Consider the following 17496-nt stretch of genomic DNA (forward strand, 5'->3'; position numbering starts at 1 on the left):
GATTGCGGCGTGTTGATGGTGCCGCATGTGTCCCGGTCTGACGGCAGCAGCAGCAGCTGGTCCACCTCACACCTCACTCATCACCATGGTGGTCGACGCCGCTCACAACCACCTGCCTCCTGCAGAAGGCGCAGACAAGCCCAAGACCGCCAAACAGCTGGAGAAGGAGGCCAAGAAAGCCGCTAAATTGGCAAAATTTGCCGAAAAGAAGGCTAAAGTTGCCGAGCAGTCTGACGGGCCGCAGAAAGACAAGAAACCTAAGAAAGTTGAAGAGGTATGTCTACACGTAATTTATTTATTTATTTATTTATATACAAGAGTTCTTACATTCTGATACAGCTACTAGTACGCGTAGCGTTTCGGACAAGTCCTTAATCCCAATTTTCAAACAGATCCCCCCAGAAAGAGGCCCTTAGCAGCTGTCTAACTCCCAGGTACCTATTTACTCCTAGGTGCTAGGTGAACAGACCATCTGGGTGAAAGAAACTTCCCATTTGTTTCTGCCTTTGCTGGGGATCGAAGCAGGACCCTTAGGACTGTGACCCCAGAGCGCTGCCCACTCTGCCGCGAGGCCCGTGGTCTAATTCCTGTGACAGTTTAGGGTCTCGGACTTAGATTCACTCAGCATCATGTATTTCTCCTTAAATGTTTGTCGCAAAAGTTGTCAGTAACTCTTAAGAACATGCAAAGTGTGGGAAGATGTTTTTGTGAACTTGACGAGTAGGCTCTGGTTCACTTGGTTCTCCACAAAAGACACTACAGTACTGTAGTCATACTGGCTCAACACTTTCTCCTGATAATTACCTTACATTATCTGTGGCAAATTCTTTTTAGATTTTTGAGTGGCCTACTTGAAGGCCACTGCCTATGCTTTTGATGTCATTACCTGGTGAAAGTTTAAAATATCATCCCCTTGATTTTAAGTAGGGATTTATTGTCAGTAGATCTACACATTTATTCAGGGGGGACAATTAATACATGTAATTACCTAAGTGTAGTTACAGGATGAGAGCAACGCTCGTGGTGTCCCGTCTTCCCAGCACTCTGTCATATAACGCTTTGAAACTACTGACGGTCTTGGCCTCCACCACCTTCTCACCTAACTTGTTCCAACCGTCTACCACTCTGTGAAAGTGAATTTTCTTATATTTCTCCGGGAGCTTTGTTTAGTTAGTTTAAATCTATGACCTCTTGTTCTTGAAGTTCCGGGTCTCTGGAATTCTTCCCTATCAATTTTATCAATTCCTGTTCCTATTTTACACATAGTGATCATATCACCTCTTTCTTCTGTCTTCTAGTTTTTGCATATTTAAAAATGCCTCTAACCTCTCCTCGTAGTTCTTGCCCTTCAGTTCTGGGAGCCACTTAGTAGCGTGTCTTTGCACCTTTTCCAGTTTGTTGATGTGCTTCTTAAGATATGGGCACCACACAACCGCTGCATATTCTAGCTTTGGCCTAACAAAAGTCGTGAACAATTTCTTTAATATTTTGCCATCCATGTATTTAAAAGCAATTCTGAAGTTAGAAAGTGTAGCATAGGCTCCTCGCACAGCGTTCTTTATGTGGTAGTCAGGTGATAGTTTTCTATCTAGAACCACTCCTAGATCTTTCTTTATCAGAATTCTTTAAAGATTTCTCACATAATTTATAGGTTGTGTGGGGTCTATGTTCTCCAATTCCACATTCCTAACATGGCATTTATTCACATTAAATTCCATTTGCCAAATGGTGCTCCATATACTTATTTTGTCCAGGTCATCTTGAAGGGCATGATAATCATCTAGGTTTCTTATCTTCCCTATTATGTTAGCGTCATCAGCAAACATGATCATGTATAACGTGTAGTGCTCGATATGTTATTCTCCATAGTCGCTGTCTAAAGGTTAATATAATGTTATTAGGTTCTCTTTTTGGTATACACTTGTCATTATTATATAAAGTTCATGCTGTTTTACAGTACAGTTAGAGGGCAGAAAATAAGGCTTGAGATGCCTCATTATTTTAAGCTATTAATATTCTTTAATATTATAGAACTAGTCTTGATAACATTTAAAAACTTAATTTCAGAAAAAAGTGATCACTTACGATCTAGCAACACCTTCAGGAGACAAAAAAGATGTTAGCGTGGAGCTGCCGGCCCAGTACAGTCCCCAGTATGTGGAGGCCGCTTGGTACGCCTGGTGGAAGAAACAGGGATTCTTTAAACCAGAATATGGGGTGAGTCTATAATTAATTGGTTTTCTGTAAGTTTAATGGTTATTGATTCAATGTACAATTAATTCAATAATTTAATTAAAAAACACCTAGCATCTTAAATGATTTAATAATGTGTTTATAATTTTAAACAAACATCTGATGCAGTTGGTTATTTCTTCATGAGTCTTTCTTTTTTCTATCACAGATGTTTACAATGGCTACACATTTACAATGTTAACCAACATACATACATTTTCTTCTGTCCTCCATGGACAGGGTTAGAGATCTGTTAAACATATAGTTCAGTGATTTATTGAACAATCAACCACAGAAGGTAATGGCAGTGCTTATAAAATGCTAATCTAACCTACATACAGAAATACAAAAACTGATTAAGAGACTGGCATACTACGAGAAATCCGGAAAAAAGCAAATGTATTAGTAATGCTGATCTTCAAGAAAGGGAACCATTGGGAAAACAAAATACAGGTCGATATATTTAGATAGATTTTGTACAAAGTGCTTGAGAAAATAATTGCCAGAGCATCTGGATAGGATCAAATTTATAATGAAATGACATGGATTTAACAGGAAATGTCATACCTCGATTCACTTGATAGTTACAAATCATCATAATGAGCTATAATAATTTGTTCTTGTAATGTAATGAATAAGATAGGGAAATATGAACATAGTAAATACAGGCAGACAGCTAAGTTTGGTCTTTTCATCATCATTTGATAATTTTCTGTTATTTCTTAGCTCCTGGTTTGTACTGATCATTAAGGGTGGTTTTTTCTTTCTCTTACTTGCCATTTTTTGACTAGTCAATATTTTCTCAAGTTTTTTTATACCTATAACTTGCTCTTCTGTTGTTTTTTTCTATTCTCAACGCTATTTCCTTCTCTTTACATCCAAAAATTATTGAAGAATTATGTCCATCTTTTTTTATCTAAACCAGTTTTGTAATTGTGACCAATTTTTTCCTGATTACATTCCTTTATACACAATGAAATCATAATGTGATATATCTGAGAAATTCTTTGGAGCAGGATGGTGGGATCGGACCAGTGTGTGGCTCTCTCCAGACACTCTCCATACCCATGGACCATGACATGTTTAAGATTACATAACCTGAAATCCATCTTGATTTGCTAGGAATTAGGAGGCACTGGACTGGTGGTCAATCCAAATTTTACTTGTAACCCGCATTCACTTGGGTGTAATCACATTTTCAATTGATTATTTTTCTCTGGCCATTTGGGTGAAGGCTAGTTTAATTTCCACCTCTATTCTTCTCTATTTCCTTTGTGACTTCCGTCTGGATTTTTTAAATTTCCTTCTGTTGAATGTTCTTGCAAAACTTTTTGCTTGAAGTCGCTTCCAAATTTGTTCCTTTAACTTTTAGTACCCGGTACATCCAAAATCCGATCTCCATACTTGGCAATCTGTCTCCAAAACTTTTACTTTCCTAACTCAAAATGTTGTTGTTGTTCCTTAACCCTTTGACAGTGGTTATCATCAACTGTTGATTTCACAGGGTAATGCAGTTACCATCATATGAAGATTTACAAAATTATTGTCTGGGTTTTACATGTATGATGTAAATATGGATATAATAGGTCTGTAGATGCAATGGAGTTGACCTTGTTCCATGAACAAATCCTGCTACTATTTCATGGTACGAATGCAGTTATCGTCATGAATGTTACTAGGGAAATGTGGTCATCATCATATGATTTAAACAATTGTTGTCTGGATTTTACATGTATATGGATATAAAAGCTATCTGGATGTAAATAAAGAAAAAACAAGTGATAAAACAGTCTGGGAAACATCTGAAGATAAAACATGAAGCGTCAGCAGAGTCGAGCACCAGGCGTTAACAAGTGCCAGAAAGAGCCTTGCACAGTACCTCCACCCAAAGAAACAATAAATATTCACTTAGTTTTGTGTTTTTTCTTACATTCTGCATACAAATGAATAATTATGTAATGAAAAATTATTTGTTGGATTTTAATTTTTTTTTTGCATTGGCAGGTATGATTATTTCTTCATAGTTGCTGTCTAAGGGTTAATTTAATATTTTCTTTTAATTAGCTGATTTTTCTCTTGATTAGATACTGTATCCTTTAATGAGTAATTACCCAATTGTCATACATAAGAGCTATGCTTATTGTGTCTCATTTTCCACTTAATCTTCATCATATGACATTTAGAAACTTCTGAAGGTTTTCACAAATACAATCTTCTCATTTAAGTTATTGTCTGTCTATCTACCGATGTTTGTAAAAAAGTATGTAATCACTTTTTCATCTCCTCTTAATCTCAACGTTGCAGGTTTTTTAATTTTATTCTTATAAAGTTGCTTTTTGCTTTGTTTAACTTCCTCTTATATAAAAGTATAGTGGAACCTCGATTGACAAGCTTTCGCTTGATTAACGAGAAAAACACATGGTGCTTCCTAGCGTTCCCGCTGGTTCTTGCAGATTCTTGGACACCTCTGACGAATCAAATACATAACTTTCTTTTTATGTGGAAAGCCCCTTCGGCTCCCCGGAGCTATACCGGCTGATGTGTATACAGTATATTAGACCGTGGCAACAGTCAATCGAAGGAGTTCTAAGCCTTCTCCGGGACCAGAGCCAGAACCTGGCCCCCTCAAGAGAGGCACGAGGAGCAATGGCCTAAAGACACCCCCGTGCAATTGGAAGGAGTCATTGTCTGCCATCTACCAGGTCAGGCACCCAGAAAGGTAGGAAATTCAAAACAAACTACTGCTGGTCAAAAAATTGCAAACCGAAAGCAGAACTAGCAAACAGAACTCCACAATCAAAAACGGAGGGGGACGGGGGAATCCCAGACCTCCACGCCGGCAACTCTCCTCGGTTCAAAAGGCTGTTGTGTTGGTGATGGTCGATCACTCTGGCTCCACTGTTTGTGCAGTGCTGCAGTGTGGTGGTGTTGCTCTGTTTTGGTGGTGTGTGAGCCAGAAGTAACACAAGAGTACTGGGGCTGCATGCACCTAGGACTACCTTCCCTAGGTACCCTGTAAGTACTGCCTTTGCGGCCTCAGGGTTATCTTCCATGAGACGTTCAGGAGCAGCTACCTCCGTGTGGTTCTGTCGCTGCTTGGTGATTGCCCGCTCATTGGGGGTTCAGCTAAGGAGGTTCTTACTCCTGTTTGCCCTTGGGTAGAAGGTAGTTTCGTCGCTGGCTGGGGCACGAGGTACTGTGCCGCTGTCTGATATACGTATAGCTACCGGTTCTCTTCACCTGGAGACGTGCTTTTGCAGGGTTTTTGTTTTTTGTTTTGATTTGCCTGGTGGGGTTCTGTCTTGTGTGGTGAGAGGACCACTTGTAGGATTTTGGTGGTCCTCCACTAGGTCCCCGTGCTTGCACACGTCGCAGGGGTTCAGCTTCTAGTTGTTTGCTTGGAAGTTCTGGGATAACTGGTTAGCAGTACCTCACCTTGGCTTCCCTTAGCAGTCATCTTCAAAAAATTAAATTCGTTAATCGGGGTTCCACTGTATACTGACCTGGTAAGGTCTTTAATCTTTCATTTATAATATTCTTAGTAGGTGTGCATTATTTAACCTATTGTTTGTTTGTGGCATTCACAAGATTTTCCAAATTCCTTTTAATTTTAATTCTTGGCAAAATTTTGCCCACAAATGATGGCAGGTGCTAATAAGTTCCACCTTAATAAAAACACTAAAATAACATTGGCAGAATTAAAATTAAATATTTAATTTTACAGATACTGTGTGTATATTAAAGTATATCAATAAATATATTGTATCTCCCTTTGGATTGGCCTGGGGGATGTGTGAACGATTTGTTTATTTAAAGTGAAGACTTGTGTCCAATAGCTAGGACAACAAAAATATTTCTTTGCATTTGCCTGTAAATGTGTGTTATTGATCAACGTTCTATCGGAGCAGAGAGCTGGGAAGCATGCATCCCACATCAAGACTGTAAAGTTACTGAGGCCATAAACTAATGTCTTCCCTGGTGCTTGGTGACTATGCCACCTTTGGGCTGCAATCAGAACACTTGGTGCCAGTCAATACTCGGTCACTGACACAGAATACATCCAGTACATCATTTGATGTCCCATCAACAAAGCAAATTTCACTGAAACATATTACAGGTAGTTTAAAAACTGTAGGGTTAATCTATCTTGGGAACCTTATTCTAATCCTCATTACATTGGTTCACCTTAATAAAAAATGTTATAACCACATTTCATACCCATTCATCATAAATGTCAATGCAAAATCTGTTTGTTTACCTGTTCAGATTTTATTTTGCTGTGATAAACATTTTATATATTTTTATTTTTGTTTTTTATAGGTAAATCTAGATGAATCTAACCCTAAAGGAAAGTTTATTATGGTAATTCCTCCTCCAAATGTCACGGGAAGTCTTCATCTTGGCCATGCATTGACAAATTCTGTTGAAGATGCTATTTGTCGCTGGTAGGTATAAGTTGTACTTTAGAAAAGTTAAACATTTTTATTAGTCTTTGTGTATTGTCCCAGAAATTACCAAATGTTTATTTTCTAATTTTATTAGAACAGTGTACATGTGGTAACTTGAGTGAGAGTACCACTTCATTGTCTTTGTGAATTGTTACTAAATACTGTACTTCGAAAATTTAGAGAACACTAATATTTGAGTAGAGATAAAGTACAGGCATGTCCCCTTTAATTAGTAGTCTTTCTGGACCACTCCTCTTTGAACCTCTCTGGAATTTAACAAGCTGTGGTAAGCAGTAATGCTTACTTCACAAAAAAGTTGTTTACTGCAATTAACAAATGCTCGGAAATAATAGTTATAATATCTTTCAAAAAATTAATTTGTACCCAATAGCTGCAACCATGTTGCAGCAATACAGCAGCGTCACTATGCTTTACATCTAAATGTTAGAATAATTAATTCCTGTTCAAGACTCGACCATTATTATAAGTGCTCTATAGTAATGATTGTGAATACTGTATGTAAAGAGAATTGTTATTTCTTGTTAAGAATGTAAAATTTTTTTATGCTTTTTCTCCAAACAAACAGTAGCTTGGAACATATCCTAATTTGTTTTTCCAGGCACAGAATGAAAGGTCGCACAACACTATGGGTGCCTGGGTGTGATCATGCAGGTATTGCTACACAGGTTGCAGTGGAAAAGAAAATAAAGCGTGAAGAAGGAAAGTCTCGTCATGATCTGGGGCGTGAGGAGTTCATTAACCGTGTGTGGCAGTGGAAGAATGAGTAAGATTTTTAAAAACGGGTTTGAATATTATTAAGCTTTTGAACAGTTTTTGTCATTATAATAACCCTCTTCATATGTTTTACAAACTTTTTAGCTTATAATTGTACATTATTGCTGATTTTAAACTTTCTGGACTTCCTTGTGTGCTGAATTTATGGATGGAAAGTGGAGAAGCATTAGTATTAATGTTAAAATAGGTGTTTTGTTGAGTAAATAGTGCAAAAAATGTGATTTGGACATCTCAAGATATAACCCTATATTTACCAAATCGTTTGTTCCCTTCCTGTCTAATTCTCTCGTATTGCATTTTTAAAGATGCCTTTCAATCTTGTATTTCCTACAGCAGTAATCTTTAATCTTGTTTCAAATGTTCTTTGGTCTGACTCGCTTCTTGAGCTCCACTTTATATTCAATTAATAATACGGTGGACTGTATTATTAGTCTTATTATAGCTCCTATTACTCTTATCTTCTCAACATCAGCTTTATTTTGAGTAAAATTAAGTTCAGTATAGTGTTGCTAGTGTGTGCTTCCCTTTCTTGTGTCAGCTCTTAATATTAAGATATATACAAGAGTTGTTACATTCTTGTGCAGCCACTAGTACGCGTAGCGTTTCGGGCAATACGATCCCCTGCCGCGAAGAATCGTTTTTTCATCCAAGTACACATTTTACTGTTGCGTTAAACAGAGACGACAGTTAAGGAATTGCGCCCAGTAAATCCTCCCCGGCCAGGATACGAACCCATGACATAGCGCTCGCGGAACGCCAGGCGAGTGTCTTACCACTACACCACGGAGACTGCTTAAATATATTCCCAAGAAGTGCTTGTCTGCTGTTTCCAAGAGTTTTGCTCTCCATGTTCCTCATCTTATTGGGGGCTTTTGTTACCCAGTCAATTTTCCTGTGATTAAAATCCCTAATATACCAGACTCTTCACCCTTCATTTCCTTTGCCACTGTGGCTGCCATTTCTTTACCTTCAGGCAGGTAAATTGCCATATCTACTCTTGTTGTAATTCCAACAAGATATGAAATTATAATTGCCATAGATAGCTATGGCAATTACAAGAAGACCTACAAGGCAGGTCTTGTTGTAATTGCCATATCTACTCTAAGGTCTGATGGGGTTTAATTAGAGATTCGTATGCAGGCGATGAGTCACAATAACGTGGCTAAAGTATGTTGACCAGACCACACACTAGAAGGTCCATGACGACGACGTTTCGGTCTGTCCTGGACTATTCTCAAGTCGATTGTCTTGAGAATGGTCCTGGACGGACCGAAACGTCGTCGTCCCTTCACCTTCTAGTGTGTGGTCTGGTCAACTTAATTGGAGATTGTAAATGTCTACCACCAGTGTCATCCACTGTTGCTATTCCTAGTACTGGGGGGGTGGGGGGGTTCCTGGCATTGCCTGGGTCTCTGTCTCATCTGTCCATCTACCTATCCATCCATCCGTCCCTTCATCTATCCATCCATCCATCCCTCCCTTCATCTATCTATCCAGCCATCCATCAGTTGTCTGCCTCTCTCTCTCTCTACCCCTGTGTCTGTCCGTTTGTCTTCTATCCTTTGAGATGTATTTTAGTGTCTCAATAAATGTACCTTACTGGATTTGTCTCAGTCTTTGTGTGTCTAATGTGTGTGCTCCTCTCACTAAGCCAGTGAGAGGAGCTTAGTGGTTTGAAAACAAAAAAATGATCCCTTACCCTGATAAAGAGCTGTGGCTTAAGAAAGCATTGAAGCTGTGGAAGAATTGTCTGTTTTATGTGTCTGGCAAATTATTGACAGCAGGAAATATGTTAATTCACCCAAGATCAGTGAATAATGCTGCATTTTACTATACCAAAAAGTTTTGAAAATATTTAGCTGTGCAGCTGGAGGGCTGTGCCAAAAATCATTGTGGGGGTCTAAATATGACCCTGGAATGTTTTTCTTTTGAATTGTCTTTTGTCTGTTTCATTTTAAATTTTGTCCTGACCATACCTGGTTGATACCTATTTCTTTGAAGCTCCGATGCAACTGAAGTAGCAGGGCTGCACCACTTCCACCCCCGTTCTCCGTTTCCTTCCCTATTACCTGGTTCCCTCGTGGGAAAATTGTGTTTCGGGGGCACTTGTTAATTTTGTCTCCTTTATGCTGTGATAGACAATTCCATATGCAATATTGTACTTAACTTCAATGTTACTCTAATTTTGCATTTTTTTTTTTTTTCTGCAGAGTAATGGGTATGATTGTTCCAAGCCCAATACAGAGGGGAAAGGAAGCCATTCTTGTGTTCAGAATATTCATATTATGTGAAATAAAGCATGAATGATCCCCAAGCCATAAATCACTTAATAACTCTGACGTCCTGGATTCCAATCTGCATTATCAGGGCTCACTCTTTGGCATTGACAGTACCATAACCACTTCACCAGTGAAAGTGGTTATGGTATTGTGTATGCCAAGGAGTGAGCCCTGGTAATGCAGGTTGGACCCGGGTAGTCAAAGTTCTTGTAGTAGAATTGTAATATTATATACAGTACAACCTCGATTCAACGTACGATATGGGACCAATCTCGATGCGTTGGAGTGCTGGATTCGTTGCAAGAGGTGACCTTCAGGAGGCATTTGCATCACTTTTTTTTTTCTTGTACATAATAAAAATGCATTATCATATTACATACTGTACCTGTATATTACTACTCTACTAAAAAGTACTGTATTACATTTGTTATTTACCTTATTGTTGGAGTTATGCCCATTTGGAAGTTTTGTGGATTTGTGAATGCTGTACAGTAAATACGTACTGTAGTGTATTATGCCTTTAGCGCTGTGTTGATTAAGTAGTTCAGCTGTATGTTGAGTACTACAATACAATTTATGAAAACTATTTTACACTAAAATTACTGTACTGCAACCTTAATTTGAACACTAACACTATGTACTTAAATTTAACACTTGTTCTAACTGTACACTCCACACACAATGTTCTTAGATGATTGCATCAGGTTTGCTGGTGCTCGCTGGTGCTGGCTCAGTTGTATAATAATCCAGCTGTAGTCCAAAAATGGTAAATTCCATGATTATTCTTCCACCGGCAGATAAATACGTTTATCACAGACAAAGTTAGGGGCACTGGGTGCCTACTATACGAACGCAGACTAGGTCTATGCACCCTACAGTAGGCTGGTGTTTAAGCCAGATCCAGTAACATCAATTTCTCTTAAATATTGGATTTACATCAAATTATATATTTCTGGGAGGAGCCCCTACGGCTCCCTGGAGCTTATTAGGCTGATATGCTAATATCAGACTTAGGCATCAGTCATGTGTATGGAGTTCTTATGGGCCTACCAGGGACCACGAGCCAGAACCTGGCCCCCCTCTTGAGAGGAAAGGGGAGCAATGGCCTATAGAAACCCCAGTGGGATTGGAAGCATTCTGTCTTCCATTGACCGGGTTAGGCACCCAGAAAGGTAGGCGTCCTAAAACAAACTCCTATTCTGGTGAAAATTGCAACCAAAAGCCGAACGAGTGGATAGAACTCCCCAAACATAATCGAGCAAACTAGTATGACGTCACCTGTCACGCTGCTGTCTGCGCCAGCAATCCACACCCCAGTTCTTGAGGCTGATGGTATCGGCTCAGTTGTGTGCTCTGGCTACAGTCTTTTTGCAACGCTGTGTCTTGTGTGTGGCTGCTGTACTCCAGGGGTGCGAGAGCCAGGAGTTATTCCTCAGTACTCAGGCTGCATTTGCCTAGGGCTTCCTTCCCTAGGTGCCTTGTAAGTACTGCCCTTGGAGCTTGGGGTTACTTTCCACAAGTTCCTCGGGGTGTGCCTCTGTGGGTTCGTTTAACTGCTTGTTTTTTCGGTTGCCCTCTGGGTACTTGCGTGTTTTGTCTCCCTAGTTTACCTTAGGGTAGGAGGCAGTTTTTGCGTTGGTAAGGGGGCGCAGGGTGCTGTGCAGCTAATCGTCACCTATCACAGCGGCCAGCTCTGTTCCTTGCGGTACTTTGTCCTCTTGCAGGATTTTGTTTTTGCCTTGGTGGGGGGTTCTGCCCTACTTGCCACTGGTGTTTGGCCTCATCTTGATACTTTGTGGTGCCCCCTGCTTGGTCCCCATGAATGTACACGTCCCTGGGGTTCAGCTTTAGACAGTTTGGTAGTTTTGGGCGCCAGTTAGCAGTACCCTGCCTGGGTTTACCTGAGCACAAGTCCTCTTTAAATAAACGCTCAGGACCCTGGGAATCCCCTAGAGGACGCGTGGGTCCGATGAATGTGACCCCGGGGTCCCCCATTGCTTCCTGCGAGTTTTAGGGTTCAGTTCCCTTGTCTCAGGGCGACCCTCACTGTTTTTGCCTGTCACGCAGCCTGTTGGGTCGGTGACACTTTTGACCCAGAGTCCTATGAGTATTACTGCTTGCTGGTAACTCAATTTACCCAATCTGTGAATGATCATCTTCGGGTACTGGCTGCGCAGGTGTTCTAGGTCCCAGGTTTCGTTTGTTGCAACGCGCTCGGTTGGTTGCTCACCCGGATGCCCCGCGGCTGCCCCGTTTTGCTTATAGGGACTGGACTTGGGGGTGGGGGCGCTTCGACCCTAGTGCAGTCCGCACCTCCTAGTCCTTCCCCTCCTGTTGTTCGTTCTGGTCCCCCTCCCCTGCTTCCAGCCCCGAAACGTCTGAGGGTTTCGGAGTCGGGGCAGGGGATTAGTTAGTCTTGAGACTCAGGCAGCCTCGGGGGATGCCCCTTCCGGTGTGGTGACGGAGGCATTCGAGTCTCCTCCCCCGGCCGAAGCCTCTGGGTCTGACCAGTGGGCCTCATTCTATCCGTCTTTTATGGCTGTGCCGGCCTTGTCTGGTGGGATCGGTGCTTGGGGGGAGGACTTGGCCCCAGGTCCTGCAGAGGAGGACCCTGGGGCTGGGGAGGGGCTGACTTTAGGGCCTTGATCCCCGCTGGACCCCCACCTGGGTTTTTCTGCCCTCTGAGCGGGGCTTACTGTTACAAGGAGTGGGGTTTTCTTTTCCAACCTCTGCGTACGAGTTGGACTTTGTGTCGGCCCCTCCCCTGGTTCGGTTCCGTCTTTCCGGAGGTTTTCGGCTTATCGCATCCAACCTACTGCGCATCCAACCTAATCGGCGGCAGTATGAAGTTTCCTGGCGCTCCTTCCAGTTCCTCTTACGCCTTCGTCATTGTACTTCGTTTTCTGTTAGGGTGGTGTTGTCCTTTCTCTCATGGTTGTTCCAGACCATCTCCTTAGGCCTAACAGTCACCTCGTATCGTGTGGCGCTGGCAGAGCTTGCTTTCGGTATTGATATCACGTCTGCGCTGTTTCGCAAGCATTCTTGGGTGTTTCACGTCCGGCCTGCTCATGTGCCGCCTGAGCCGTCCTGGTCTTTGGACAGGGTGCTCTCTTTCCTTTCTTCTCCTCGTTTTGTTGTGGCTCCCTCGGTTCCGGATTGTTTTTGGAAGGCTCTTTTCCTGTTGGCATTGCCCTCTGGGGGTCGGGTGGGTGAGCTTCATGCTCTCCTCCGGCGCAGAGGTTTCTGCTCCTTCGGTCGGGGTGATTGTTTTGTTCGTCTGCAGCCTTCTTCTTTTCTGGCGAAGAATGAGACTGCTGCGTTCCGGAGGGGCCCTTGGGTTGTTGATGCTTGGTTGGTTCAGCCGGGGGTGCATCATGTTTTGTGTCCGGTTGTGGCTCTCCGCCGTTATTTGCGTACCATGGCTTCTGTGTCCGTGGATGTGCTTTGGGTTGATCCGGTTTCCCTGTTTCCCTTTTCGAGGGTGCGGGTCACCCAGGTCGTCCGCAGAATTATTAAGGCTAGTGACCCTGCAGTCTTTTCCGGTGCTTATGACTCCCGCAAGTTCGCGGCTCTTGCCGCCAATATGTCCGGGGCTGACATTCGGGCGCGGGGATTTTGGCGGTTGAACAGGGTCCTGGCTGCTTGTTACCTTGTAAACATTCCTGGGCCCGGTCTGGCCTGTGTCGCTTGGGATCAGCGGATGCAGCCAGTTGTCTCGACTTCGGGTTGAGGAGTGAGCAGCAACTGCCTCCCGGGTAAGTCCTTATTCTTTCCTCTGTGGGTAGTTAGCTCCCGGGAGCCGTAGGGGCTTCCCCCAGAAAACCAGCGTTCAATGTAATGAAACGCTATTTTCTGGGCGAGTCCCGGAGAATCCCCGGCATCCCTCCCTCCCACCGGTCGGTATTTTTTTCGCATGTTTTTGACATCCAGCCTCAGAACTAGGGTGTGGATCGCCGGCGTGGTAGGTCTGGGGCTCCCACTTCCCCCTCCCAGGGAGGGGGATGCTGTGCTGACAGCGGCTCAACGACGAATGATGTCATTCTAGTTTGCTTGTTTTTGTTTGGGGAGTTCTATCCACTCGTTCGGCTTTTGGTTACAATTTTCACCAGAATAGGGGGTTTGTTTTGGGATGCCTACCTTTCTGGGTACCTAACCCGGTCGATGGCAGACATAGAATGCTTCCAATTACACGGGGGTTTCTATAGGCCATTGCTCCCCTTGCCTCTCTAGAGGGGGGCCAGGTTCTGGCTCGTGGTCCCCGGTAGGTCCATAAGAACTCCATATACATGACTGATGCCAAAGTCTGACATTAGCATATCAGCCTAGTAAGCTCTGTGGAGCCTCCGGGACTCGCCCAAAAAATGGAGTTTCATTACATTCAATGCTGATTTTTTGTTTTAGTTTAGTTTAATTAGGATAATAAAGAGTTATTAAAACATCAGTTTTAGAAATGATTTATTAATCTGAAACATTCAAAGTCATGGGTTACTGAACTATGACGACTCGGACGAAAGTGAGTTAGACCACACTGTAAAGTGAGGTTTACTGTACAGTATTCCCTTATCTGTCCACCCTCACTCGTCTTGTTTCATCACAGAAAATGTATATAAGAAGATTTCAACACATTAGCTAGCTATTCATGCTTCAGCCTTTAAATTAATTTACATAGATACGTGTGCCACAAATCACTGAATGAAAATCATTGAAACTCAGTCGTTCACTTGTGTGGACCACTTTGGCTGGTGTTTGGTTCATATGGTTCACTTCTTGTGTGGTCCACTTGTGTGAGCCAACTTGTCTTATGAAGGAATTATTAATTGTAATTTGTGATGGAATGAAACAATTTTCCACCACTCTGTGAACTCTGTCCCAACATCATAATCTTGTAGACCACTTGTGGCGCACTTGTGTGGCCCACATGTGTGGTCCACTTGTGTGATGCAACATGTCCTATGAAGGAATTATTAATTGTAACCTGTGATGGAATGGGAAAGTTTTCCACATCTCTGTGAACTCTGTCCCAACATCGTAAGCTTGTGGACCACTTGCAGACCACTTGTGCAGTTCACTTGTGTGATCGAACTTGTCATATAGCGAATTATTAATTGTAATCTGTGATAGAATGGGAAAATTTTCCACCAGTTTGTGAACACTGTCTCGACATCGTAAGCAAATCCGAACATCCCCCACTTCAGCGAACCATTGTTCGTCGAACTGGGTGAGTAAATGCGGCCTGAAAAGTGTGCGAACTAGCCGGAGATTCGTTGAATCGAGGTTGTTTTGTATATTATTTGGTATAGTAACTGGGGATTCAAGTACTGTTTGAAGTATGCCTATTTTCAGGTGTGTTCACCTCTTTTAAATATCTTTTGACATTTCTTTAGATTTAAAACCAAACTCTTATTTTTACACAGAAAGGGTGATCGTATCTATCATCAACTGGAAAAAATGGGATCGTCACTTGACTGGGATCGTACTACTTTTACAATGGATCCTGGACCTCAAGAAGCTGTGAAGGAGGCCTTTGTAAGACTCCATGAAGATGGAACTATTTACAGGTCTAATCGCCTTGTCAACTGGTCTTGTACACTTAAGTCTGCCATCTCTGACATTGAGGTAAGAGCATGGAGGCTAGTGTTATAAAATTAGCTGATCAAATGGACCATAATGTTTAAAAATATTTTTTTGGTGTTGCTTAATACTTTATAAAATAGTTTGCTTATACAGTAGTATGTATATAAGTAACAATATTGTTTAACAGACATAATAACGTAGGGTATAAGACCCACACTTTGGTATTAGTCATTGAGGTAAAAGTTTCATCCAAACTATATACACAGACCTTGATAATGCAGTCAGGAGAGTGCAAAAGACTTGTTGTAGTTCAAATCTCTAAATAAAAAACATAAGTGTGGGTTTTTATTCTTTTATATTTGGGTACGTATTTGGATATTTTCTGTGGAGAGCCCCTTCAGCTTCCCGACTGATGTGCATATATATTAGATCGTGGCAACAGTTAGTCGATGGGAAGATTGCCTCTCTTCCCCCTACCTCTCTTCCCCCTACCATAATCCCCTCTCTTCCCCCTACCATAATCCCCTCTCTTCCCCCTACCATAATCCCCTCTCTTCCCCCTACCATAATCCCCTCTCTTCCCCCTACCATAATCCCCTCTCTTCCCCCTACCATAATCCCCTCTCTTCCCCCTACCATAATCCCCTCTCTTCCCCCTACCATAATCCCTCCTCCCCTACCACAATCCCTCCTCCCCCTACCATAATCCCTCCTCCCCCTACCATAATCCCTCCTCCCCCTACCATAATCCCTCCTCCCCCTACCACAATCCCTCCTCCCCCCTACCACAATCCCTCCTCCCTTCCCTACCACAATCCCTCCTCCCTTCCCTACCACAATCCCTCCTACCCCTACCATAATCCCTCCTACCCCCTACCATAATCCCTCCTCCCCCCCTACATAATCCCTCCTCCCCCCCTACCATAATCCCCCTCTCTTCCCCCTACCATAATCCCCTCTTCCCCCTACCATAATCCCCTCTCTTCCCCCTACCATAATCCCCTCTCTTCCCCCTACCATAATCCCCTCTCTTCCCCCTACCATAATCCCCTCTCTTCCCCCTACCATAATCCCCTCTCTTCCCCCTACCATAATCCCCTCTCTTCCCCCTACCATAATCCCCTCTCTTCCCCCTACCATAATCCCTCCTCGCCTACCATCGTTATGCTCCAGTCATTCTCTTCCTCCCTATTTATCCCTTCATCCTTTTGTCTGTCCTACTTTTTGTTTTTGTTTCTACCTTGCCATCTTGTCCTTTCCTCCTGTTTCCCTTCTTCCCCTGTATTTTCATAGTGGTTTATATATTTAAATTGTCTCTGTATGCTCACCCATTTTGATGGGTTTTCCATGTTTACAATTGTTGACAGGTTGAGAAGAAAGAGCTCCCTGGACGTACAGAACTGCCAGTCCCAGGTTACAAGGATAAAGTAGAATTTGGAGTATTGGTTTCATTTGCATACCAAGTAGAGGATTCAGATGAACGTATAGTTGTTGCCACCACTCGAATTGAAACCATGTTAGGGGACACAGCTGTTGCAGTCCACCCAAAAGATGAAAGGTTTGTTGATAAAATTGCAATTTTATCTTTCTGTATACTGTATGCTTTATTTTCCCATTTTTACCATTATTAGTTCACAGCTGAAATAATTACTTATATCAGTAAACCCTCAATTTGTGCAAGAATGTGTTCCTAGAATACCTTGTGCAAAGTTATTTTATGCAGATCTCCCAAAAGTGCATCATTTTCTACCCCTTCATTAAAATTCCTACCTGAACGTTATTGCTAAATAATACTAAACTTTTCAGAGATGTATATAGAATATTAAAGTACAGTGGCACCTTGACTTACGATTGCCCAGACTTAAGATAATTTCGAGTTACGATGTAAATTTGATAAAAAAATGCGACTCTACTTATGATAGTGTTGTCGACTAACGATATTTGTTGGTACATGTTTGGGTCAACCGATCACGTGGTTCCCGGTCACTTGGGCTGACCTGCCTCAGTTTACTAGAGCTGCCCGCTTAGTGACTATCACACCTATAAGAAATTCCGTTTTTGTGGTGATTTTTTGCCTTTTGAACAAAAACTGATTATATATATCATGCCATGGGTCCCAAGAAAGTCAGTGGTAAGGTTCAACCTAAGAAAATAGTTGTAAGTAAAGG

The 17496-nt window shown here is 42.2% G+C and overlaps 1 protein-coding gene across 2 annotated transcripts in view; it reads left to right on the forward strand.

The window, feature by feature from the left end:
- Nucleotides 1–17496, forward strand: part of ValRS (Valyl-tRNA synthetase) — a 59816-nt gene continuing 42320 nt past the window's right edge. For both annotated transcript variants that reach the window (XM_045751426.2, XM_045751427.2), the window contains exons 1-6: nucleotides 1–274; nucleotides 2068–2217; nucleotides 6553–6677; nucleotides 7300–7464; nucleotides 15169–15370; nucleotides 16696–16886. In XM_045751426.2, the coding sequence (XP_045607382.1) occupies nucleotides 26–274; nucleotides 2068–2217; nucleotides 6553–6677; nucleotides 7300–7464; nucleotides 15169–15370; nucleotides 16696–16886 (1082 nt within the window). In that variant the 5' untranslated portion in view covers nucleotides 1–25. The remainder of the gene's footprint in view (nucleotides 275–2067; nucleotides 2218–6552; nucleotides 6678–7299; nucleotides 7465–15168; nucleotides 15371–16695; nucleotides 16887–17496) is intronic.

This window comes from Procambarus clarkii, chromosome 23 (assembly GCF_040958095.1).
Source record: "Procambarus clarkii isolate CNS0578487 chromosome 23, FALCON_Pclarkii_2.0, whole genome shotgun sequence".
Taxonomy (NCBI): Eukaryota; Metazoa; Arthropoda; class Malacostraca; order Decapoda; family Cambaridae; genus Procambarus; species Procambarus clarkii.